At 38.2% G+C, this 26,523-nt stretch overlaps 1 protein-coding gene across 1 annotated transcript in view; it reads left to right on the forward strand.

Moving 5' to 3' along the window:
* The window catches only part of LOC128203751 (uncharacterized), a 36,919-nt gene extending 12,012 nt beyond the window's left edge, over window positions 1-24,907 (forward strand). The window contains exons 3-15 of the mRNA XM_052905290.1: window positions 7,984-9,171; window positions 9,945-10,036; window positions 11,721-11,891; window positions 13,821-13,905; window positions 14,674-14,834; window positions 15,084-15,178; window positions 20,216-20,295; window positions 20,570-20,668; window positions 21,180-21,293; window positions 22,088-22,192; window positions 23,387-23,527; window positions 23,870-23,971; window positions 24,207-24,907. Of these exons, the coding sequence (XP_052761250.1) occupies window positions 7,984-9,171; window positions 9,945-10,036; window positions 11,721-11,891; window positions 13,821-13,905; window positions 14,674-14,834; window positions 15,084-15,178; window positions 20,216-20,295; window positions 20,570-20,668; window positions 21,180-21,293; window positions 22,088-22,192; window positions 23,387-23,527; window positions 23,870-23,971; window positions 24,207-24,388 (2,615 nt within the window). The 3' untranslated portion in view covers window positions 24,389-24,907. The remainder of the gene's footprint in view (window positions 1-7,983; window positions 9,172-9,944; window positions 10,037-11,720; window positions 11,892-13,820; window positions 13,906-14,673; window positions 14,835-15,083; window positions 15,179-20,215; window positions 20,296-20,569; window positions 20,669-21,179; window positions 21,294-22,087; window positions 22,193-23,386; window positions 23,528-23,869; window positions 23,972-24,206) is intronic.
* Window positions 24,908-26,523: the final 1,616 nt, after the last annotated feature.

Here is a 26,523-nt window from a genome sequence, read left to right on the forward strand (position 1 = left end):
TTTGTTGTCTTATGTGCGATCGTCTGGGTTTACTGCTTGGTGGTCTCTTGATTGTTATATAAACTTTTGTTTTCTATCTGTGTGGAAAGACCATGCCGGAGAGTGAGTGTGGTATGCTGGAATAGATATTTGCCTCTCACCCAAGATGTTGTGGATTCAAACACCATTAGTGATACTTTCTTCAATGGGCACAAGCACTTGTTTCTGCCCAGGAAACAATCTCAAGAGTAATTCCACAAGCTTTCGTCACAATCGAGCTCAAAGGAAACTATAAGTTCCGGTGATGTCAAGTAGGTTGCTAAGGGGATATCCATTGTTTTAACTTAATGATAACATGGTATTACCGTTAGGCTACAGTCTTGTACAGTACTTGTATGGAGCGTTACTGTCATGTAAATATGCTATGAGAATTTTGCGCAGAACTCAGAGAACCTTAAAAGTAAACTGTAACAAAGCACACTTATCGTACAGCGATATTAGAACTGCTATCATGTTTACGGTAGGAAGATCAAATACCATCAGAGAATGGGACAAATACACAAATAAGACAAACACAACACAAATAAGACGCATACTCTAGACAGCCCGTGCACTTAACGATACGACAACCTTAGAAGTAATGACGCAGTTTTAAAAAAAACTAATGAACGTAATTATAATTATTCTTACACGTTGCAAATGCATTCAAATTTAAATCAAAACCAATGTAATCATTACTCTTTTAAATAACAATCAGTAGGTATTTCAAAGACAATATAATCAACAATGATTGAATATTGTATCTTTTTCAAACAATCATGAAAGGAATACCAACCTACCTTTCAATCTTAGCTTTTGGTTTTAAACAATTAAAGTTCATAGTTGTATTTAAATTGACGATTTTGTAGGTTAATGTTAATCAACTATGTCAATAGCTCTGTGATAAATAGTAATTTTGCTATGTTTGAACTGGTACACGTTTAATGCTTACTTTTGAGTCAGTAAAATGCACATGTCGTCCAACAACAGTTGAGCTATATGCCTTATGCATCATATAGGGAATTGTGTCCTTCTTCTCGATAACAATGGCAATTAGAATAAAGCTGGTTACTTCGACCAGTGTTCATGCACCAGTCAATTGTAACCACGGCCCCCCAAGGTCCGGGGGTATACCGGGGATAGCCGGGGAAAGGGGCCGTGTTTTTACCTTCCCGATGGCCCCGTAGTGCCGGGTGAATGCGGTGGTTTTGTATTCGCTTTGATGAGTGGTGTTGAGGGGCGGTTTCCATATAAGTAATATCTTAACTTACGTCGATTTAGCAAATTAAACGAAACTTAAAGGTGCTTTCAATAAAAAAGTATGTAAACTACATAATATGAATGGAAATACAGTATTTAAGATAGTATAAAGTTATCTTTACATATGTGTTTCTACTCTACATCTGCCCTGCATTCAGTTAACGAATTGTGCGATCGGTTCTTGCGATTTAGTTCCCCGCCTGCAGTTGTACCAGCCCGCATAAAATCCACTACACTTTTGTGAACAATATGGTTTTCTTTCTTTCTGTAATTAACATACTGAAATTGAAAAGGATCCTTCATTTACTCACGAGGTATTAAATAAAACAGAGGACAATGACAATAGAACGAATATCATGTTGACATCCTGTGAAAAAAGAGCGTCTAATGAAAAAAGAAGATATCATGATAAACATTAAAATGTCAAAATACAACTGTTGAGACAACCGTTGGAAAATTATTTCAAAATTAACAACATCTCATTTATGTAATATTTAGATGACATGTTAACAGTTTGATGATTTAGAATGGGTGTATTCTCTGCGATAAAGCAGGGATATAAAACAACGTATTTTTCTAACGTCAGGCTCCAATATCACGAAAATACTTAAGTCAAATCTCAAACTCAGTCTCAATACATTGTATCACATAGCATTAAAATTTATTAAAAATCATATATGTTATTTGCAGTTTTATAAGCACATTCTATCATGGAATATACTGATAAAAGCCTTTGGTCGAATTCAAAGCTAAATATATTCTACAGCCAAAAATGTATTTGAGTACAATTCAGTATTCTTTATAAAATACTCAAGTATATTTTTGCTCTAGAATTAGTTTTCTTTGAAATATTGACAAAACATTTTTATCGACACATTCTATGAGAAAATACGTTTTCGAACAGTATAAAACCATGCAAGATTTTGAAGGATATTTTGCTTTTATATGGTGAAATATGTGGAGACTGATTTTGAGATTTGACTTTTTCGTGATATTGGGGCCAGGTAACGTAAGCGACCTATCAGCCTTTAGTGCCGATGCGTGCTGGTGCTGAATGTCTGCTTGCAATATTTGACAAGATTCTACAACTTTAAACTTTTGGTGCTCGCCGAATGGGCATTACCCGATGGCGATGGTAAATAATCTTACCCCACCCCATTCCCTCCCACTTCCCCTTATTCTCCATTTACACATAAAAAATCTTGTCTAACAATGATCCTTCTGTTCATGATTTGGTTTTGCGCCTACTCTAATGAATGTATCAAACTGTAACTAAATGGACGGGTATGATTAGATGTTAAGGCTTTGATAATAACACTACTTGATGACAAAACTAATGAGAATGTTGATGAGAATAGAACTAATCGTTAACAGTAATACAATGGAAATTACTTCAACGAGCCCAGTTGCCATACAAGTTTGTTTGTATTACATGGAAACATTACATGACGTTACATGCCTTAAAACCAAAACCTTTTACATTCATACTCTTGCTTTCAAACTATCGACATCGGAGTAATTTTGTTGCTCTTCATCATGCACATTGTAATGGTTTTTCCACACTCGTGGCATTAAAGAGACATGTGATACCGAATTACAGGCGGGATTTCAGCAGGTCCACAGAGACCGTTACTCGAGACTCTGAGATTTGTGATCTGGTCTTTATACTGCGATTGGCATAGAGTTCTTAGGAAATACCAAAAAAGTATCAAACAAACACAAACTGAATTATTGTGACCCTCCCCCATTTTACACACGAAGAGATGGGTGGGTGGGTATTGTTTATAGTGTTAATGTCCGTCCGTCTGTCCTTAAATCCATCGTACCTCCTACATCCCAGGGGATTCTTTACGAAACTCTGGTTAAATATTCACTACATCGAGAGGCCATGCTGATCCCACATTAATGGTGCATAGGCTCATTGTCGAGATCTGGATTCCTTGTCTGCCCCAAAATAATAAATTATCTCCTTTTTAAAACCACTTGAAAGATTTTCATGAACCTTATGTACAATGACGATCACATCCACACAACACTCACCTCTATAGTGAGGGCAGACATTGTTGTTTTGTTTACTAATACAACCGTCTAGTTGTATTTATGCTAATGCCAGGATGTTGCTTGGACCTTTTTTCTTGTAAAAATGCATTTTTTTCAAGATATTAAGTGTTAAATAACGATGTGAAGTAACCTGATGAACCACCCAATTATGATCTCCCTGTTGCACTGATTTTAGCCCGTGTTAGTGTTTGTTGCAACTTAAGATTGCATTTTCATCTCATTACCACAAAAGGTAAATATTTAACTCGTGAATATAACTTATAAATGCTGACTCGGTGATACATATTATTTTCTTAAAATGAAACAAACAATTACCATCTATGTAATTACATAACTTAGAAATATATGCATATTTATTACTACTATACAATTATTCTTAATTAACAACCAGCTCCCTCAGGCAGAACATAAAGCGATTTAGTGGAGAGGGGTTGATCACATCGTGTGATCGACTAGGCGTCACCCACTCGGCTGCACTGGTTTCTATGTGTACGTGAAGTCTGTGTTATTTTCCTACATTGGCAAATGTTCACAAGCGCTAAGAAGTGACATGGCTTTGATAACGCCTATGTTGTATTGAGATATGGTCGCATTCTTTAAACAAAATCACAACAGTCGCATTCTTTAAACAAAATCACAACAGTCTCATTCTTTAAACAAAATCACAACAGTCGCATTCTTTAAACAAAATCACAACAGTCGCATTCTTAAAACAAAATCACAACAGTCGCATTCTTTAAACAAAATCACAACAGTCGCATTCTTTAAACAAAATCACAACAGTCGCATTCTTTAAACAAAATCACAACAGTCGCATTCTTTAAACAAAATCACAACAGTCGCATTCTTTAAACAAAATCACAACAGTCGCATTCTTTAAACAAAATCACAACAGTCGCATTCTTTAAACAAAATCACAACAGTCGCATTCTATAAACAAAATCACAACAGTCGCATTCTATAAACAAAATCACAACAGTCGCATTCTATAAACAAAATCACAACAGTCGCATTCTATAAACAAAATCACAACAGTCGCATTCTATAAACAAAATCACAACAGTCGCATTCTTTAAACAAAATCACAACAGTCGCATTCTATAAACAAAATCACAACAGTCGCATTCTATAAACAAAATCACAACAGTCGCATTCTATAAACAAAATCACAACAGTCGCATTCTATAAACAAAATCACAACAGTCGCATTCTATAAACAAAATCACAACAGTCGCATTCTATAAACAAAATCACAACAGTCGCATTCTATAAACAAAATCAGAACAGTCGCATTCTATAAACAAAATCACAACAGTCGCATTCTATAAACAAAATCACAACAGTCGCATTCTATAAACAAAATCACAACAGTCGCATTCTATAAACAAAATCAGAACAGTCGCATTCTATAAACAAAATCAGAACAGTCGCATTCTATAAACAAAATCACAACAGTCGCATTCTATAAACAAAATCACAACAGTCGCATTCTATAAACAAAATCACAACAGTCGCATTCTATAAACAAAATCACAACAGTCGCATTCTATAAACAAAATCACAACAGTCGCATTCTATAAACAAAATCAGAACAGTCGCATTCTATAAACAAAATCAGAACAGTCGCATTCTATAAACAAAATCACAACAGTCGCATTCTATAAACAAAATCACAACAGTCGCATTCTATAAACAAAATCACAACAGTCGCATTCTATAAACAAAATCACAACAGTCGCATTCTATAAACAAAATCAGAACAGTCGCATTCTATAAACAAAATCACAACAGTCGCATTCTATAAACAAAATCACAACAGTCGCATTCTATAAACAAAATCAGAACAGTCGCATTCTATAAACAAAATCACAACAGTCGCATTCTATAAACAAAATCAGAACAGTCGCATTCTATAAACAAAATCACAACAGTCGCATTCTATAAACAAAATCAGAACAGTCGCATTCTATAAACAAAATCACAACAGTCGCATTCTATAAACAAAATCACAACAGTCGCATTCTATAAACAAAATCACAACAGTCGCATTCTATAAACAAAATCAGAACAGTCGCATTCTATAAACAAAATCACAACAGTCGCATTCTATAAACAAAATCACAACAGTCGCATTCTATAAACAAAATCACAACAGTCGCATTCTATAAACAAAATCACAACAGTCGCATTCTATAAACAAAATCACAACAGTCGCATTCTATAAACAAAATCACAACAGTCGCATTCTATAAACAAAATCAGAACAGTCGCATTCTATAAACAAAATCAGAACAGTCGCATTCTATAAACAAAATCAGAACAGTCGCATTCTATAAACAAAATCAGAACAGTCGCATTCTATAAACAAAATCAGAACAGTCGCATTCTAATTTACTGAAACCGGTATGCGTTATGAGTTAATATTGGTCCAACATGAACACTTTTAACCTTTTGATTTAAATAGAAATATATTGAAGATATTTTGTTTCTGTCCTTTCTGTCGACAGCAATGTTTTGGTGATTTTTACAGACCTCAATACCAATTCATAAGTGTGGACAAGTAAAAGTCACTGAACCCGAGATATTTAAATATCAAGTAACTGTTGTGTACCATGTTGTCTAGGACAACGTTCAATAACTAGCATGCGTATACGACCTCAGTCACATTTGCACTACTGCTATGATACGGCGGTCATAGGCATCTGAAATTGAAAGAAACGAGCGGTGGCCGCAGGGTTACCGTATGGCGTATCCCTATCTCTTACAGGCCACAGGGGTCGCTACAGGATTGTAGCACGGAGCCATGCCGTAGAGAGGTTCCATGGCGACCAAACATCGGGCTAACGCTGGCCTTGCGTTTACAGTGCGGCTGCCTTAAAATTTTATGAATTACAATTGACTTTGTGGACCCCCTTAAATTGCGGCAGTTGCATGGGTTCCACGGGCGCCCTAGGCCCTACTATGTACGGTGGCCTTGTAGTATGTGACAGACCCTGCGGGAAATGCTAGGCCAACGCACGGCTTTCGTACGCTGCACGCACTTAATTCGTACGGTCCCTGTGGCAGTCTTCGCCGTGCGTGGAGCAAATATATGTATAGAGATACCAGTGTTTCTTGTATTTTGTCAAAATTCTACGGCCGCCGTAGGGACCCGTGCGCCATCATTTAAACGGATTTACGACAGCCGTAGGTTTTTCTTTCACCAATAAATCAAAATACGCCTTGCGTCTACCCTAGCATTTGTGACTGCTACAGTATCTGACCGTGGTAATGCTGCGGCGACCCTATAAGTGCTATAGGTCGTAGATATTTCATACCCTACGACAGACGCGGCAAATGTGTATGAGGCGGAAACGAAAAGTGTTATTATGTAATCGTAAAATTGTTCTTGCCTGGCTTAACTTTGTCCCAATTGCCCCAAGATGGTAAAAATTTAATATATATTTTTTTTCTTTCTGTTGTTTCTCGAAAAGTATAAGCCTGGTATAGCATCGAACCGTTGGCAATAAGGCTAAATCGTGATGCTTGGTGAACCATATCAGCTGTGCGTCATTTTTAAGTAAGAGTATTGCTAACTGACTACTAATATTTGAAGTTTATGACCGAGACATATCACAGAATAAGTTATTGCATTTTTAAATGTTCATTATTTTAACTGAAATTGGACGCGAGGTGAATAATTTGGCAATGTTACAATGCCAAAACAAATGCGTATTTGTAATATTGTTATCGCTATGATATTTTAAAATTTCTTTCTGTACAATAAACCCTTTTCATTGAGACCAAAATACAAAAGTGGTCACCATTCAACAAGAATGTACGTTTTAAAAAAGGACACCATTAGTTATTAAAAAATCGTTCTCCAGACAACCCGCATGTATGCCACCGCCAACCACCGCATGTATTCCCATTCCACAAATGTACCCCCGCCCCCCACCCCCCGCATTTATGCCCCCGTATGTTGCCTCATTACAACTTATTGATACGGCCGGAGAATGGACCAGCACTTAAACCAATTCATTGGCTATTTAATGAGCATTTTCTCCTAATATGATATGATCAGCTTGTCAAAATGGACATCAGTGGTTTGTTGATGGCCATTAAATGGACAGTTACTGATTAACAACCTGATACTCTGTAGGTGGACGGTTGTTAACTATCATTATAATCAATGTCATAACAAATGATACTTTTGTCTCGACACCAAGCTTTGCTATATTTATATAATTCATGAGCAACTTGATATCAATTCATCCATTGCCAATGCTATAAACTTCAGTTTTAATAAATAAAATCTATATTGATCGATGTAACTGTTTTATATTCCCCTGTAAAGGCTGGTACAATTTGTACAGCCACTCCATTTTTTGTCCTGAACTTTTCCGACCTCTTTATTATTCATGAAATAACTTTGTTTATTGGCTATAAGACACAATCTACATCCGACATCGCAAAGTGAATGAAAATTACTTCGCATCAACCGTATCAAATACTATAGTATAGTATATTCGGGAAGAACATCAGGGTTTCTTTATATGCTTACTTTCATTCCTTGCTCAAAAAAGTATAATAAACAATAGCCAATGTAATACACGTGCGGTGCAACAAATGAAATAAAATGTGTTATCTATTTAATTGTTTCAGGGCTACAAAGACTTTCAAATCCAGACATACAGCAACGACAACAACAGCAACAACAAGACATGATGAGTCGTGTCCAAAATCAAGTGAACAATTTAATGCAAAGCACATCCGGTGGTGCTGGTATGAATACGGGATCACTTCTCGACAGAATGTCGTCAAATGTGAACACAGTGACTCAAAATTTGATGAACAATTTCAACAAAGGACCAGTGATAAATACAATCACCTCTAACAGTCCTGGTACTGTGACCAGCGATCAGATATCTCCATTTAATGTCATATTTAGTGGGCAAAGGTCATCGCAGGGTCAAGGTAACGCCTTGCCGGAAACCCAAACTCCAAGGTCAAGGTCAGCGTTCGATACAAGTGTGCGACAGTTTCGATTGGATTCCGTTTCCTCTGGCAATGTTAACCCTGAACCAATTATTTTTACCTCCCAACCGCCCCAGCAAGCCTCGGGAATGGTTGTTGTTCGTAGAAATAACACAACATCACGACGCCCTCTCGGGACAGCCGGTTCGTTCTCACAGCAGCGGTTATCTAATGTACCTTCCAGTACCATGCTTAACTCATTCGGGATCAATATTCCCACGATTTCTGGCCAATCAGGAACGTTCTGGAGTGTTGGTAATACTGGCTCATCCGGAGACGGGGGCTCAAACACGAGAATGGTTTCAAGGCGAACCCAACCACTTGGTTTTGGTTCAAACCAGTTTAGTGTATTCTTAGGTTCTTCCTCAGGGCAGGAGCCCGCTAGTTTCAGTGTAGGTTCAGGTCAGCCTTTTAGCGTTAGATCCAGAGAGTTGGGCTCAGAAAGCAGCCAGAGGCCGGCATCATCTTCGACGTCAGGTCAAACCACGGTGTCGCAAACACCATTTCGTACAGGTGGTTTAGCTTTTGGAGAAGGACGATTTGTTAATTTAAATGGTCCAGGAATAGATCTTAGTCAAACAACGGGTCCGCAGGAAACGTCTGGGTCAAATCTTTGGCAGTTTTCTGGGTCACCTACGTCATTTTCAGGTGGATCGACGTCAAGTTCCGATGGAAATATAAACGATGCTGGAAGTCCCAGCTCAAGATTCGGAAATGCTTTCGGAAGTGGGTTTACATCTGGTATGGAGACTACTTTCGTTTCGGACACATTTCCACCTAATATGACAACACAGTTTGACGCATCTTCATTTGGAGGTAAGAATGAAGTGTCAATACACGTTATGTCACAATCAATATCGGCGAATTTCTGTTTATACGGCATTGGTGAAGGGATTTAAGTGGCATATCATGGTCAATGATCCATTAATCAGATTTAACGGACATATGATGGTCAATGATCCATTAATCAGATTTAACGGACATGATGGCCCATGATCCATTAATCAGATTTAACGGACATATGATGGCCCATGATCCATTTATCAGATTTAACGGACATATGATAGGTCATGATACATTATTCAGATTTAACGGACAAATGATGGCCCATGATCCATTAATCAGATTTAACGGACAAATGATGGGCCATGATCCATTTATCAGATTTAACGGACATATGATGGGTCATGATACATTATTCAGATTTAACGGACAAATGATGGCCCATGATCCATTAATCAGATTTAACGGACAAATGATGGGCCATGATCCATAAATCAGATTTAACGCAAAAATGATGGGCCATGACACATAAATACGATTGAACTGACCAATGATAGCCATTGAGTCACTATCAGATTTTACTAACCAATGATGGTCCATCATACAAAAATCGGATTTAACTAACCAATAGTAGCCATTGAGACATTTATCAGATTTAAATAAACAGTAATGGCCCTTGATACAAGTGTCTAATTTAGCTGAACAATGTTGGCGATTTGGACGCTTTAATCAAGAGGTAATTGGTACATGTCAACTTGAAATATTAGGATAAACAGTATTATTGACCGAATGTCCACTGTCTTCAGACACCTTCGTACGGACCACTGTAGGAGTGACAGCTGCTTCCCAGCCGCAACCCACCTCCCCCACCCGCTCCAACAACATCCCGCCAGACGCTGTGAGTATCGTTGATAGACTCGGGATTAAAAGCAGTCATAAATCCATGGAAACAAGTTATATAAGACTGCTCGCAAAAAAATCAGGTCGCAGATTTTTATATTTAAATTCAAAAATTGATGTTTCATGCATCTTTCTTAAACCGTTAGTAACGGTTTATGCAATAAAACATTAATTTTCGAACGAAAATATGCGATCTGATCTTTTGTCAGCAATCTTTTATTATTGGTTTGCAGATATTTACGCCAAAAAATGCTGTTTCCAAGACAAAAAATAAAAAAGTTGCAAAAATGGTATATCTGTGAGAGTGCAGCTTTAAATGTCGTTAAGTGGTAGTCACCAAAGAAAATGAAATGTTCTTTGTTGACTACCACTGAACGAGCTTTAAATTCAAAACAAAATTCAAAGTTACTCAAACCCCACGTACCCCTTTCTCCCCGTGACGCTTTGGGTATCATGGAACGGCTTTTGTATTATGTTTATTGAACTTTATTCTCGTTGACATGCTTATCAATAGGCTAAGCTCCTAACACGTCGCATATTATACTTCTCTCAATTTAACCTTCAATAGTTTAAGTTTTACATAGACCCTTGTTCAACGCACAAGGTTTAAGGGACCCACTGACATTCGACATCGAAATAAATAATTTAGTGTAAAATGTGTTCAAAATGATTAATACAATAGCAAGCAATTAAATAAGAAATCTTTGTTAACACTTACTTAAATTAATTAGTAGTGCTATTGATGTAAATGACGTAAGTCGTGGATTTACAAAACTTGGTTAAAATGAGTTTTTAATTTCTGTTTGGTGCTTGTTCAAAATGTTCAGTTATATAAAACTCAGTTTGAACAAATTTTAAGAATATTCTTGCCGTTATAAAATACACGCCTTTAAATGCCTCACCGATACTTAACGACAATACGTCAATCTTGAACGTCGCTAATTGCAGGAAACAAGGTTAATGAATGGCTTAACGATTTGATGGAAAATAAACATTGAAATCATTAACGAAAGCACGAGTTGTGCATTAAATGGATTTATCATATTAAATGTGTTTTTATAATAAAAGCTTACTAAAACGTTAACAAGAGCCAGAACATGGTAAAACATCTCCCAGGTTGAAACAGAGCACAAGATGCACGTCATACGTCAATTACTTTGTGTTTTTTTATAAACAATACATTGCCAGCAATGCAACATTAATCTCTAGACGATGTTTGAAATGCAATTATTTGATATGTCTTTAATAATTTGCAAACAAATTGAACGTGTACTTTTAAAATGAATGCACGCTGAGTATATCATTAATTACAACGCACACATCTTCTAGAAAACAGTTGAACGTATTTTCCTTCCTCTTCTTGTTAACATATTTTTCTTGATTTTCCTTAGTATTTCCTTCAGCTTTTGGGGTAGTTAATGATAAAATACTATGTATCATTTGTTCCTGACCTAAGCAGAACTGGTCGAGACATGTTTCTTCTTCTTTTGTTTTACTATTGACCGACTGTCATCAGTCTCATTTAGGCCCTCTTTGAAAAGGCGGAATAAAAACATAACCCTTAATATTGACTTTATTATCATATATAACCGACTCCAGCCTTAATGCAAAACTCGATTCATGTTCAGTAAGTCAATCGGGGCACATATCTTTTAAGGAATAATCGTCCTCTTGTTTTCCAGCTCTCGTGCACGGATGAGTACCGTGCAAGGCCAGGCCACACCCTCTGTCTGACAGACAGCTCAGGGGTCACCAGTGTTGGGGTAGCGATCAGCGACCGTCTCTTTATCACCCAATTTCACAATGACCTCCGATCAAATGTCCAGCCTCCCGCCGCGGACCTTATGTCCTTGGTACGTTATAGATGTTAGCATGGATGGTGCCCATGGGTGGTACAGGGGTCGGGGTTATCAAACAACTACTTATTTCTCGTTTTACAATGATTCCCGACCCATTGTCCAGCCTCCTTTTTATATATCTCAACTTTGATACTATTTTTTAAATTAATTGCTCTTTAATGACTTTAAAAAGATGCTTTTTGTTATTGAAGAATCATCGTCAGCAAGCACGCTACTTAATTCCGTTAAACTTTATAAAAACCGTGGGTCGATTGACTGACAAAATCTCGTTTTAATGAATATGCATGAGGCAGGGGAGAGAACTATTCTTCCAATGAATTTGCATGTTACAGTTATATGTTTTTCAATAACCCTGGTGTGTCAGTCCCAGTGGATTACAAGAGCTCACAAAAGTCATGATAAATCCATTTAACTAGCCAAATTATATTTTACACATACTTGAACATGTTTATCATCAATAAAAGACATTTCCTTAAACATGAATTGAGAGTTGACGAAATTCAAAAGTACACTATACCGTACTTTGTTCATATGACGGGTTGGTGTGTCATTGTTTAACCTTTTCATAGTATTTCAGGCGGGATAATTTTTCTTCGACCTCTGCTGTTTTCTACGATGGCACTGCGGTGACATCCGCAACACTTTGTTTATATTGTGTCACCTCTGTGCCACCGTACTTTCCTTTTCAAACTAAGCGAAATAAATCATAAGTCGACAGGTATTTTTCGTTTGAAAATAGATCACCATGTTTTATTTAATCAGCCTAGTTGTTTATAATTTGTTTGTACTCCTAATAGTGTCTTTACACTGACAGACACTCAATCAAATTAACCAGCTAGGTTCTTTTCCTCGTCAGTGATAAAGTGCAGTTAAGTTTCCCATCTTTCATGTTTATTGCTATAGTTTCAAGCATTAGTGATGGCTATAAAACACTAACAAACAATCCTTTTCAGATGTCACGTATTTGTTATTATTTATTTCCGCTGTTCACAAGGGGATTTGTGCCAGGGCAAGGCGAAAAGACATGCTCACACCGCATATAAATCTAAATTGATTAGGTTATAATTTACGACTTCTGCTTTCATGGTGTAGTAAAACGCAATAACTGTGAATCAATTGCTTGTTTTGATAAGAAGGAAGGGAGCGATAACTTTTACACATAATTAATAAGTTGTTTCCCTTGTTTAACAAATACATCAAAATGCAGTAATAACAAAGAGTAGAAAGTTGAAATAGCGGTGTTGTGGCTTGATGGAAGTGAATGTTACTGGTAGTAATAACAGATTTCAATGTAAAAGTGAACTTGTACAGAAAACATAAACATTTGAACAGTTTTGGCTAATCTTTCCTCAGCCGCCGCCAACGACGACAAAAACGTAGACATTCGAAAATGCGAAATTTTAAGTAATTCATTCCGAAATCACCTGCATTGACAAACGTTAGGGTTTTAATATTATTTTGAAAACAAATTCTGATGATGAACGGCTGTGAAACATTACTTGTACGTGTACGTGTGGACATGTGCACTATGGTGTGTGTACACGCTTAAACTGATATGTACACTTACTCGCGGAAAGTAATTTCTGACTTTCTTCTCATTGGAAATAAATTATTTGTACTTATTAGTATTAGTTTATAGAAATATATCGCAAACAAATCTAACACTAAACTGCAATTGTTCCATGTAGAATGGAAACCCGTATAAGTACACGTGTAACCACTTCTATCTTCGACGTAACCTGATTGGACAATCATGGGAACATGGGAATGTGTATTATTTACAAAGCAGAATAAGGCTACGTCCGGATATTTCACAAGTAAAGTGTTCGGCGTTGTTGAAATGACTTGGGCTAAATGGGTATATTTAACATACAACGGTACCTTGAACATACACCACCTTTAATAAACCTTGTCTTCTGACAGCAATGGGACGACAGGCTTGCTGCTGTTGCACAGAAGTGGGCCCAGCAGTGTAAGCTAGCTCATGACGATGATCGGAAATTACCAGGTAGGGACACGGGGTATAAGGTGTCGTATTCAAGTTTCGCATGCGAAACAGGGATATCGTTGCCCGTGTGGACCGCGTCGTCAGCGTCTGTGTTCTCGGTTTCACTCGTTCTATTTCGATCAATATGTTTCGATCGACCTGCTTCATGGTCAGTAGATGATACCTATTGATTTTGGGATAAGTTAGCTTTAGACAATGACCGTTTAAGAAAATCGGTTTCCGATCAGTAATTTCTTAATGACGTCTTGATGTCAATATTAGCCGTGGATAGTAAATTATCCATAGTTCCAAGGTCCTAGTTACACTTGTATGAAACCCTATTTTCGGAAAAATAACTTGTGAAGTCTTCAAACTTTGTATGCATATCATTTAAGATCAAAGATGACGATTTATTTTTACTGGTAGGTTTAGTAGGTCAAGGTCAAGTTCAGGTTGACCTGTTTTATGAAAACAGTTTCCGCTTTATATATCCAAGATACATGACGATAATAGTTTCAAATGTAGTTAGCTTATTGATTATGACCAGAAGATGGTGATTTTGAGGTCAAGTTCGTGGTTTTGTAAATGGTTTTAAATTTGGTTCGACAACATTGGACGCAACCAAAAGGCGTTAGATAAACCCAATTGCTAGTTTAGTCAAATATCATTTTTTCACGTAACCAGATTAAGAAATGCTAACGTGCCTGTTATTTATTTTTACATTTACAATTCAGAACGATTTATTTATTTCGACCAAGTACTTAAACAAAAAGCCCTGCCGTGTTCCAGTCCTTGGTTTGTCAGTGGGTCAGAATGTGGCTGTTGGTTTCGAAAGCTGGCAAGAGGCAATTCAAATGTGGTACGACGAGATCTCCCTCTACCGGTACGGTTATGAGCCCGACTCCTATCTAGGACCTGAGGGTTGGAGGCAGGTGGCACATTTCACACAGGTGAGTGGTTATCATGTTCATTTATACGTTAATCACTCAGGATTGATGATGTCTGACCTTTATGAAAATGTCGTTTACCATCAACACATGTTTTATGTAAAAATATATTACCATGTACACATACACGTTAAATAAGGTTATTTGATGTTAGTACACGTTTGTTTGTGTATGGCTGTACAGTAATGCATAACCAATACAACACATGCAGTGATGCGGAAATTTTCTGTATAAATTAAATGTTTCATTCAGATTGTTCAGAACGGGACTTACCTGATCGGGTGTGGATATGCAGAGTGCCCCTCTACCCGATACGTCCGATATTATGTGTGCAACTACGCTTCCGGGTGAGTTTCCTTCACCAACAGTATAATTATTGTTATCATTATCAGTTTCATTGTGAAAGATATGTTCGTCTCGTGTAACATGTATCTGACACACCATTGCTCGTGTTGTGAGACATGGATCTGACACATCAATTTATGTACTGTGTTACATGACACATCAATGTATGTACTGTGTAACATGAATCTGACACGTCAATGGACGTACTTCGTAACATGAATCTGACACATTAATGTATGTGCTGTGTAACATGTATCTGACACATCAATGTACGTGCTGTATAACTTATATCTGACACATCAATGTACGTCTCGTGTACCATGTATCTGACACATCAATGTACGTGCTGTATAACTTATATCTGACACATTAATGTACGTCTCGTGTACCATGTATCTGACACATCAATGTACGTCTCGTGTACCATGTATCTGACACATCAATGTACGTGTCGTGTAACTTGTGTCTAACACATCAATGAACGTCTCGTGTAACATGTATCTGGTACTTTAATGTACGTGTCGTGTAACATGTATCTGACACATCAATGTACGTGTCGTGTAACATGTATCTGAGACATCAATGTGCGTCTCGTGTAAGATGTATCTGACACATCAACGTGCGTCTCGTGTAATATGTATCTGACACATCAACGTGCGTCTCGTGTAATATGTATCTGACACATCAACGTGCGTCTCGTGTAATATGTATCTGACACATCAACGTGCGTCTCGTGCAATATGTATCTGACACATCAACGTGCGTCTCGTGCAATATGTATCTGACACATCAACGTGCGTCTCGTGCAATATGTATCTGACACATCAACGTGCGTCTCGTGCAATATGTATCTGACACATCAACGTGCGTCTCGTGCAATATGTATCTGACACATCAACGTGCGTCTCGTGCAATATGTATCTGACACATCAACGTGCGTCTCGTGCAATATGTATCTGACACATCAACGTGCGTCTCGTGCAATATGTATCTGACACATCAACGTGCGTCTCGTGCAATATGTATCTGACACATCAACGTGCGTCTCGTGCAATATGTATCTGACACATCAACGTGCGTCTCGTGTAATATGTATCTGACACATCAACGTGCGTCTCGTGCAATATGTATCTGACACATCAACGTGCGTCTCGTCCAATATGTATCTGACACATCAACGTGCGTCTCGTCCAATATGTATCTGACACATCAACGTGCGTCTCGTGCAATATGTATCTGACACATCAACGTGCGTCTCGTGCAATATGTATCTGACACATCAACGTGCGTCTCGTGCAATATGTATCTGACACATCAACGTGCGTCTCGTGTAATATGTATCTGACACATCAACGTGCGTCTCGTGCAATATGTATATGACACATCAACGTGCGTCTCGTGTAATATGTATCTGACACATCAACGTGCGTCTCGTGTTATATGTATCTGACACATCAACGTGCGTCTCGTGTAATATGTATCTGACACATCAACGTACGTCTCGTGTAATATGTATCTGACACATCAACGTACGTCTCGTGTAATATATATCTGACACATCAACATACGCCTCGTGTTACATGTATCTGACACATCAATGTACGTCTCGTGAACTTGTATCTGACACATCAGTTCTCGTCTCGTGTAACATGTATCTGACACATCAATGTAAGTGCCTTGATTATTGACAAAAGTTAAAGTTTAAAGACAATTATTAAGTAGCTTTGTGTTTAAATACATTGTGAAGTTTTTGATTTTTGCTCCGTTCATATTAGATTTTGACATGTCACAATAATCGCTTTTTTGACCATGAGGACTTTTGAATTTACAAAACGAGTCTGTAATTATTCCTACAATAAAAGTAAATACATAACCAGTTTGCATTTAACTATTTATTTTGCACCGTAGGCAAATTAAATTCAGGAAGTTTGAATGAAAAGAAAGGATAGAATTTCATTTATATTGATTCGCTAGTACAGACGTGTAAAATAAAACAATTTCCCCTATACTTACAGGGAGATCAGTGCATTTAATGCTCTAAGCAGTTTCAACACAATCATAATTTGACAATACAAACATCAGTCAAATTCACTCAAAAATGATGTATTCATGTCAATGTTTTATTCATGTTTAGAACTTTAACTACCACGGGTGTTTTTTTATAATTCATGGCGCTGTTAAAGCGAAATGAGACGCCGCTCTTTGAGAGATTGCAAAACGATTCGTGTACGTATACGAGTCTGGTAGAACAGATTTTTAAGTGTTACTTCATGAAGTAATGTGGTAAATGAACACGTTTTTACCAACAAACCTTAAGCCTCCTTTTTCAGATGCATATACACGCAACGGATTTGGCATGAACATGAATATACTAACTAGAATAGTGATTAATATGGGCGTGAGTGCTAACAAGTACACCTTTATAGAAAGTTGACGCTAACGACATTTAAAAACAACAGAAACTTCATATGTTTTCCATGTACAGGTAGTGTTTGCTTTTTCTTTAAATGATATAACTTTACGGCACGAGTATTTCGGATTGAGTGTTACAATTAGAACTACCGCCTCGTTCATACATGTATAATACTTGAAGATATGAAGTCCGAAGCCACACCCCATGCGTTAATTGAGAACACCCGGTATTGGTAAGGCCCGTTACTATGGACCTTGTCTTCAAATTTATTTTTCGAGGGAGTTATGTCCCTTGCCACTGTTTCCCATAAGTCAGAGTTGGGAGAAAGTCGTTCTACTCGCACGGAGACACCGTTTAATCGTTCCTTTAAATCGTCATAAGTGTATGGCTTCCATTTCACACTAAGTGCGATTCGTACACAACGCCCATCGAACCCACTTCCCTCCTTTTTTATTAAAACAGGACCGTCGGGTCGTAGAGGGACCTTCAGCCCTCTTCTCGGTATAATCAACTGAAGTCGCATCATTATAGGAAAGATCGCTTTCATGTATTCACAACACGGGAATACTTTCACTTTCGCTTCTTTCAAAAGTTCTTCTTCAATACCCCAATCAACAAGAACGAAGGATTCCGGGTGAAGCTTGTTGATGTACTTTCGGAGCGAACGTATCCGAAATTCATCTGATGTGTTGACCAAAACGAGTCTAACATCCGGGTCCTCTATTCGACAAGCATCGCTCCAAAAAACTCTCACATGTCCACTCTGACAATGCAGAAACTCGTGGACACTGTTTCTTGTACGACTCTCAGCATTATGAGAACTCTCCACGCCGCGATTTGTAATGTACGTTTCTGTGTAGAGAATATTCATGCGCTGTGGTGTTTCATGTGGTTTCCGATGAATAAACCGTAATACAATAGGCCACCATTGAAACGCAAAGCGAACATCTGGGACAGTCACCACTCGGAAATTGATTCCATTTTGGTGAATATTTCTAACTATCCCGGCATCTTCGTCGTACGCTCCTCTGTCTATGCTCAAGATAAGGTAACTCCCGCGATTTGTGTAATCAATATTCGGAAGTGACGTCATCCATACTGGTACGTGACGCTGTAATGCGACACTTTCACTTTGTACAAAGAACAGAACCTTTCTACAAATATACTTGTCTCTTGGATCAAAGTCTGTCACTCGTACCGTTCGCACGACGTAATTGACGTAAACGTCTCGGGCGAAATCCCGTATGTCCTGTACGACACTTAGTATTTCGGGCTTTTCTTCCTTAACAATAAGCAGATCACACTTAGTTGTTACCGAACGTCCTGTACTGACGTTAACCCCCATAGCTAGCGATAATCTCTTACGTAGGCGGTACGCTTACTCCCATCGCAAACTGATGCGTACGTCCCTTAAAAACATGTTCATAGTTCGTTCGAATCTATAACACAGCTTACACTCATAGTGCTGAGATTTCCGAATATCTCTCTGCAAATGTCTTAACTTCCTGAATTTTATCGTCCAGCTAAAATGAAGTTCCAATTATTTTGAAATAATGTTCTATAGCATTGGCAACTTGCAATCATATTTCAGTTTCATGATCTGTGTTTACACAAAACATTTAAAAACGATTGGTCGGTGACAACACGGAAGTCTTAAACTTCATATTATATAGGTCCCGATTCAAAACGTTGAATTTCATTTTTCAATAGACATAGTTCACAGTGTACAAAAGCCCACGGGTAAATTGATATGTCCTCACACAAAAGAACATAAATGCTTTGTTATACTTGATTGAATCCTGAGATATTTTTGAAGACTGAATGGAAAATTTTGATAATATGGAATCGGCTGTTCAGCGTAATTGATGCGTAGATTGCTTAATTAGTCGATGAATTTGTTGAATGTCGGATTAATTAATCGATTGATTGAATAATTGATTTGATTGATTGATTTAATTTGATTGATTGATTGATTGATTTTATTTGAATAATTGATTGATTGATTGATTGATTGATTGATTGATTGATTGATTGATTGATTGATTGATTGATTGATTGATTGATTGATTGATTGATTGAGTGAGTGAGTGATTGAAAATGTTCAATCAACTGTATGGTGATTCGCTTGTTCATTTGTTCGTCCGTCTATTTTTGTCATACGACATTTACCTAAATCACTTATGGCGTCGTTTTGTTCATTCAACGCATTGTTCGACTTAGCAATAAGTTTATTTATTTATATATTCATTGATTTATTGGCTCATTAATTTACCATTGTAATAAGTGTCAGTTTTATTCATAAAATTTATTATAATTGACGGCTTGAATGACCGAATAACCTTCAGTATTCTTTTTTCTACGCCACAAGTGGCAAAGATCAATCTCTTTAGCAATATATCTTTCAAAATTCATTCATGGATTCATGTCATGTATAAGGTCTGCCCCTAGCATCGTCGATCATGAAAATGTTCGTCAGAAATCTGTTTTATTAATATCATTTTAAATATCTTTTTAGTTTAGCGCCATCTGGGTGATCTACACCATTTGTTGAACGTCGAAGATTTCAGATAATAATGATGTTAAAATGCTTGAGTTGATGTGGATGTTTTATTTTGTTCTCTTTCAGGCAATCCGACCTCGCCTATCCCTACACTGCTGGGGCGAGATGCGAGGCGTGTCCGAATAATTGTAACAAAGGATTGTGTGGTGAGAACAAATTCCCAAGCACTGTTTGAATCTTACCGTTTTGTCTATCTAAGCGTTAAGTTTAACTAAATCAGTTATTGAAAGTCACCGAGCTTTTTTTACAAAAAATATACGGTACTAAACATAGGTAGCAGAGTTTTCAAAAATCAAATGGACGGTAATTAACAGAAATAGTACGATCAAGGTTAAAACGTTATTCATAAAGGTAAAATAAGACGTGAAAAGTTATTCTAGACTTTGTCAAATTAGGATGCTCCATTGTTTGTTTTTACAGAGTGCAACGGTCTTGTGTGTTTGAACAAGGGCAAGCTCAACCCAAGCGCCTGCAAATGTGAATGTCCAAACCCTTACTCGGGAGAGAAATGCGAACAATGTAAGTATACGTCGGGGTTTTCCAGGCAGCCACACTGAGTGGACATTTCCTGTTTATGGTAAACCACTTCATTTTTTTTTACGCTCAAAATAAAACTTGGGGCTATGTGAAACTCTGATTTACACTTTTAATCATTCTTCCTCCACATAGATAATGAAATCATATTATCAACCATCAAACAACAAGTATCACTATCTCAAAACAACGTTTCTCATGTGTATTATATGGAATTAAGCCGAAGACTGGTATTCACTCTTAACTATTGTTGTTGTTCAAGTGTAAACTATGTAGGTAGCATAGTAGTACAAATAAATACAGCCAATTAATCCTTTTACCTATCGACACACATGAATCTCTTATTCCACACAGTCATGTAGGAATAAAAGCTATATTATAATTTCTGTTACAATTTGTCAAAACTCTTTGCTTGTTAAATGCACAGAACGTTACGAGGACAAATGCACAGGCGCACCTGCATCCGGAAATCCTAATCTCTCGCTTATCATTTCAGTGAATTGTCCTGCCAGTGACAGTTTTGTGTGTGGACGCGACTGGCCGCCCACCTATTGCACACGCTACAACAACGTCCCGGCAGAGTGTCCCTACATGTGTGGAATTTGTGGAGGTAGGTCAGCGCGTTCCTGCCTCGGCGCGCATTTGCTCAATGGCTAATGCAATTTACCGCCATATTGGACTTCTTTTAGATATTTGCAATTACGTCAACATACCGCATACAAGAATCACGTAAACGTGTCCATTATTGATTGAAAAAATAAAGGTACATCTACATTTCAAGCTTTCCAACAGAAAAAATATTTTTATTATTATATTATTTTAAACTTTTGTTCTACTGCAAATAGAGATAGTGTCAGTTTGTCAGCCAACCTTCCTCCCACGAACATGGATGATGTCTCTATGTCACCCCAGCCTTCTTCTGCAAACAGAGAGTGTGTCGGTTTGTCAGACCACCCTCCTCCCACAAACAGAGATATCGTGTCGGTTTGTCAGACCACCTCCTCCCACAAACGGAGATCGCGTCGGTTTGTCAGACCACCTCTCCCACAAACAAAGATGGTGTCGGTTTTTATCTCCCGCCAATAGAGATGGTGTCGTTTTTCATCTCCCGCAAATTGAGATGGGGTCGGTTGGAGTCACTTGCAAATTGAAATTGTGTTGTTTTGTTTCCCCCGCAATAAAAGATTAAATCGGTTCGGATCACCCGCAAATAGAGATAGGGTCGGTTTGGTTCCCTCGGAAAAGAAGATGGACTTGAATCCATCGCAAAAAAGATGGGTTTGTTTTGGTTCCATCGCGAACGGAGATGACGGACGGTTCACTTACACGGCAGTTCATCCTGTAATCTATTATCAGAAACATGGTAACACCTATTTTATCTAAATATACCATTTGTCTTCCAAGGGAGCGGACAGCCTGGTGCGAGTCGACCGCCAGCCCCTACGTTGAACGTAACCACATTCACTTCCGCCTTTGGGTGTCGCTACACAGGAGTCAGAGATAATTCAGGTACAGGTTTGTTTTGTATCAGTTTTACTTAGATCGATTGAGAACGACGAGTTGGATATTATTATTATTATTATTATTATTATTATTATTATTATTATTATTATTATTATTATGTAGCAGAAGTTGTAGCAGTAGCAGTAGCAGTAGTTGTAGCAGTAGCAGTAGCAGCAGCAGCAGCAGCTGCGTTAGCAGTAGCGGTAGTAGCAGCGGTATCAGTAGCAGCAGCAGTAGAAGTAGCAGTAGCAGCAGCAGCAGCTGTGGTAGCAGTACCGGTAGAGTAGCGGTAGTAGTAGCGGTATCAGTAGCAGCAGCAGCAGCAGAAGTAGCAGTAGCAGCAGCAGCTGCGGTAGCAGTAGCGGTAGCAGTAGCGGTAGTAGTAGCGGTAGCAGTACCGGTAGCAGTACCGTTAGCAGTACCGTTAGCAGTATCGGTAGCAGTAGCGGTAGTAGTACCGTTAGCAGTAGCGGTAGTAGTAGCGGTAGCAGTACCGGTAGCAGTAGCGGTAGTAGTAGCGGTAGTAGTAGCGGTAGGAGTAGCGGTAGCAGTACCGGTAGTAGTAGCGGTAGCAGTACCGGTAGTAGTAGCGGAAGCAGTAGCGGTTGTAGTACCGGTAGCAGTAGCGGTAGTAGTAGCGGTAGCAGTAGCCGTAGTAGTACCGGTAGCAGTAGCGGTAGTAGTACCGGTAGCAGTAGCGGTAGAAGTAGCGGTAGCAGTAGCGGTAGCAGTACCGGTAGTAGTAGCGGTAGCAGTAGCGGTAGCAGTACCTTTAGCAGTACCGGTAGCAGTAGCGGTAGTAGTAGTGGTAGCAGTACCGTAAGCAGTAGCGGTAGTAGTAGTGGTAGTAGTAGCGGTAGCAGTAGCGGTAGCAGTAGCGGTAGTAGTAGCGGTAGCAGTAGCCGTAGTAGTACCGGTAGCAGTAGCGGTAGTAGTACCGGTAGCAGAAGCGGTAGAAGTAGCGATAGCAGTAGCGGTAGCAGTAGCGGTAGTAGTAGCGGTAGCAGTAGCGGTAGCAGTACCTTTAGCAGTACCGGTAGCAGTAGCGGTAGTAGTAGTGGTAGCAGTACCGTTAGCAGTAGCGGTAGCAGTAGCGGTAGTAGTAGCGGTAGCAGTAGCGGTAGCAGTACCGGTAGCAGTACCGGTATCAGTAGCGATAGCATTAGAAGTATGCACTTGTATCGTATGGTAATTTTGCAGCGACGTGTCATGGATACGGTGACGGCGGAAATGACAAATCAATGTGCTCGAGCCAGGGCGGAACCGTCGGGTGCGGGGACTGTGAGCGTTACTACAACATCAAGAAAGACTACTGTCCTGTCATGTGCGGGTTGTGTGATCGTAAGTTACATCCCTTACACAGAAAAGTTATCGTCACAAGAAAGACAACTGTCTCTAAATTAGATAGGCCATAATTTCTGGAGTAGTCTTTCTTAAGGTGGACAAGTTTAACACGACTGATCTAAAGGCACAATTTGATTGTTCTTAAACCGGTGCCGTTAAGCGGTGTGCGATGCCGATAAGCGGTGTGCGATGCCGATAAGCGGTGCAGTTCCGGGGAAACCTTGGATACCTTTTTTCTGCGAGAAGCTTATATTAAAAAAAAGTTATAAGAATAGACGAAAAAGAAACGTTCTGTTGTTTTTGTAGAATTTACAAGATACAGTCTTATATTTCTATTAGCTCCGTGCGCTGGAAAGCGATGCAGTAACGGTGGAACCCTTGACACCACTTCCTGTGCATGCAGCTGCCGAAAACCGTTCACTGGGGACACCTGTGAGTTTGGTAAGTAATGCTTGTAACGTTTTCGTTGATGTTGTTCTTTGCTGCCTTTATTGAAAAGGTTCTATATTTTTAAGCCTGATGTTCTAAATGTCTTACCTGTGTGTACTATTTGTTCTGACGAATGGAAACGGATTGTCAATGACGTAGGGGAAAACAATATAAACACTGCAACTAGGTCTTAAAATAGCGTCACAACATTGGAAATTCTCAATTTGATCGTTTTCTCTTTTTCCAGCTCAGTGTCCGGTTAACGGGGACCCCGGGTATTGCAGGTTCTGGCCGGCCCGGTACTGCCAGATGTACTACAATGTACCGGAAGAGTGCCCCTACATGTGTGGCATTTGCAAGCAGGACGGCACTGTATCCAGATCCGGCAAAATATCTCCCACACTTGCCGGTGAAGCGGCCGAGACTTAAGCCATGATCATGTACATTTTGCGATACTCCCATTTTCCTTTCGGCGATTTTGAAGTTTGAAATGGCTGATTAAGAACATAGCGAATGCAAACATTATATGATAATGCGCACCTTGAAAGAAAGAAAACATTTTTCCGGAGTTTTTCTTTTTCATCTGATTATATGAGTAGTATGTTTATGCGATCGAAGTGACCCGGATTTTGTTTGACAAGATGTGAGTTGGTAGCTGGTAACCAGACCATTACCAAGGCGTGGGGGAAGTGGAGTGTTCATATTTTGAAATTAACCGATTTAGTTTCTAGAACATTAGAATTCGTACTCTGCGGAAAAAAACATTTTATTCATTCAACAAGTGTGCTATATTTAATTGATATTGTAGTTATATTTATTTATTGTATTAATGATGCTGAGAACTATTCAGAACAGAGTCATTGGCTTTAAAAGAGTGTATACATTCTTAATGTATATGTGTATTATTATTTATGATTTTAAATAAATATGAATAAAATATTGCTTGACGGTCGTGCTTATTTCATCAATAATCTATGATTATTTGTTGGCAACAACTTGTAATAATTGATATCTCATAAAAGGAGAAATGGTTAAGGTAATATTGATATCATAAAGAGGGGGGAAATCTTATGATAATATTAATATCACATAGAAGGAAAAATGATTGAGGTGATGGTCCGGTATACTAATGTTCCCGTGACGTTTCGTGAGGCCATGCTTTAAGGGTACGACACTCACCAGAGAGGCCGTGGGTTCGAAGCTCACAAAAGGCACTTACTCATGCCACTTCGAACATCTTTTAATTTAAATAATAAAATATCCAAGTTTAATTAAGCATTCGATGGCGCGGTTAAGCTCCGCCTACTAGTTACCTTTCCGATATGTGCATTAATATATACATGAATATCATGAAACCCCTTTTTAACATGATGCATGTGCTAGTACTTCTTAAAAACTTCATGCATATTTACAAACAATTAGAATAAACGTGTACCGAAAAATGAATATACTTTTACTATCTTTAATAAACTTGTTGTTGTTTCCCTTTATATAAAGAATCAGCAGGAAACACTAAATAGCTTTCTGCATTGATTAATACAGGCCTGTATGTAAACACACGGCGGGGAATTTATGTGACAAAATGGTTGGGTCCAGTTCAAAATGGCGTCGCCAGAAGGCTCGTTTCGATACGTAATCCGACTGGTAGGTTACAGGTTAAGTTATCATTAAAATGAGGGAATAGTTTGGGAAAACGCATCACACATTAAAGCTTTGTTTAAATATAACAGGTATATTCATTTTTGAACGGATATTTTAATGATTTTAAAAGATATGAGAACGAAAATAAAATAATAGGTTGCAGCTGCGGTTTTATAAGAGATAATTTGAAGTTCCATAAAAAGCTAGCCCGGTCTCGACTGCTAAATCCTTTCTCTTTTATTCAAGACAAATATAATTATACGTTTTCATCAGAACTCATCTGATCTTTTTTCAATACCATTATCTTTTTACATGTTTAAACAGCATATATAACGTTAATTTATAGTGCATTTAGTTAGTTGCATCTCCTTCAGGGTCATTAAATATATATAATCAATAACATATGCAAATTCATTTACTGTGATGCACATATCATAACCGCCAATGACCAATTTCAATCATATCGTGACTATTCGCAACAATGCTTAGCCGAAATTGTAGCCCAAGATGCCGAATATCTGTTACATGTTAGGTGGACCAAAGACAATACATATGTGTTCAAAGTCAACGCTTATGTAAAATTGCGACGAGTATTTACAAGTGCCCTTTACCTTCCAATATGTATATGCAAAACTACACAAAACTAAGACAGTAGTCGAAAGTTTACACATAAACCCCGTTTAATGGCCAAGGGTCAACGCCAATGACACAGAACACAAAAACATACAATTACGAACCAGAATCTTATAACAAACCCATCAAACTATACTAGTGATTAATTTCAGCTGAAGCATGTCAATATGTCTGAAAGTAGAAATACAGAATGAGTTGGAATTTCAATCCTGTGAAGCAACAACTCAACTCAACTCAATTTTATTCGGTACATAAAGACTTCCTGCCCAAAATACATACTATTATATATA

The sequence above is a fragment of the Mya arenaria genome, chromosome 9, assembly GCF_026914265.1.
Source record: "Mya arenaria isolate MELC-2E11 chromosome 9, ASM2691426v1".
Classification (NCBI taxonomy): Eukaryota; Metazoa; Mollusca; class Bivalvia; order Myida; family Myidae; genus Mya; species Mya arenaria.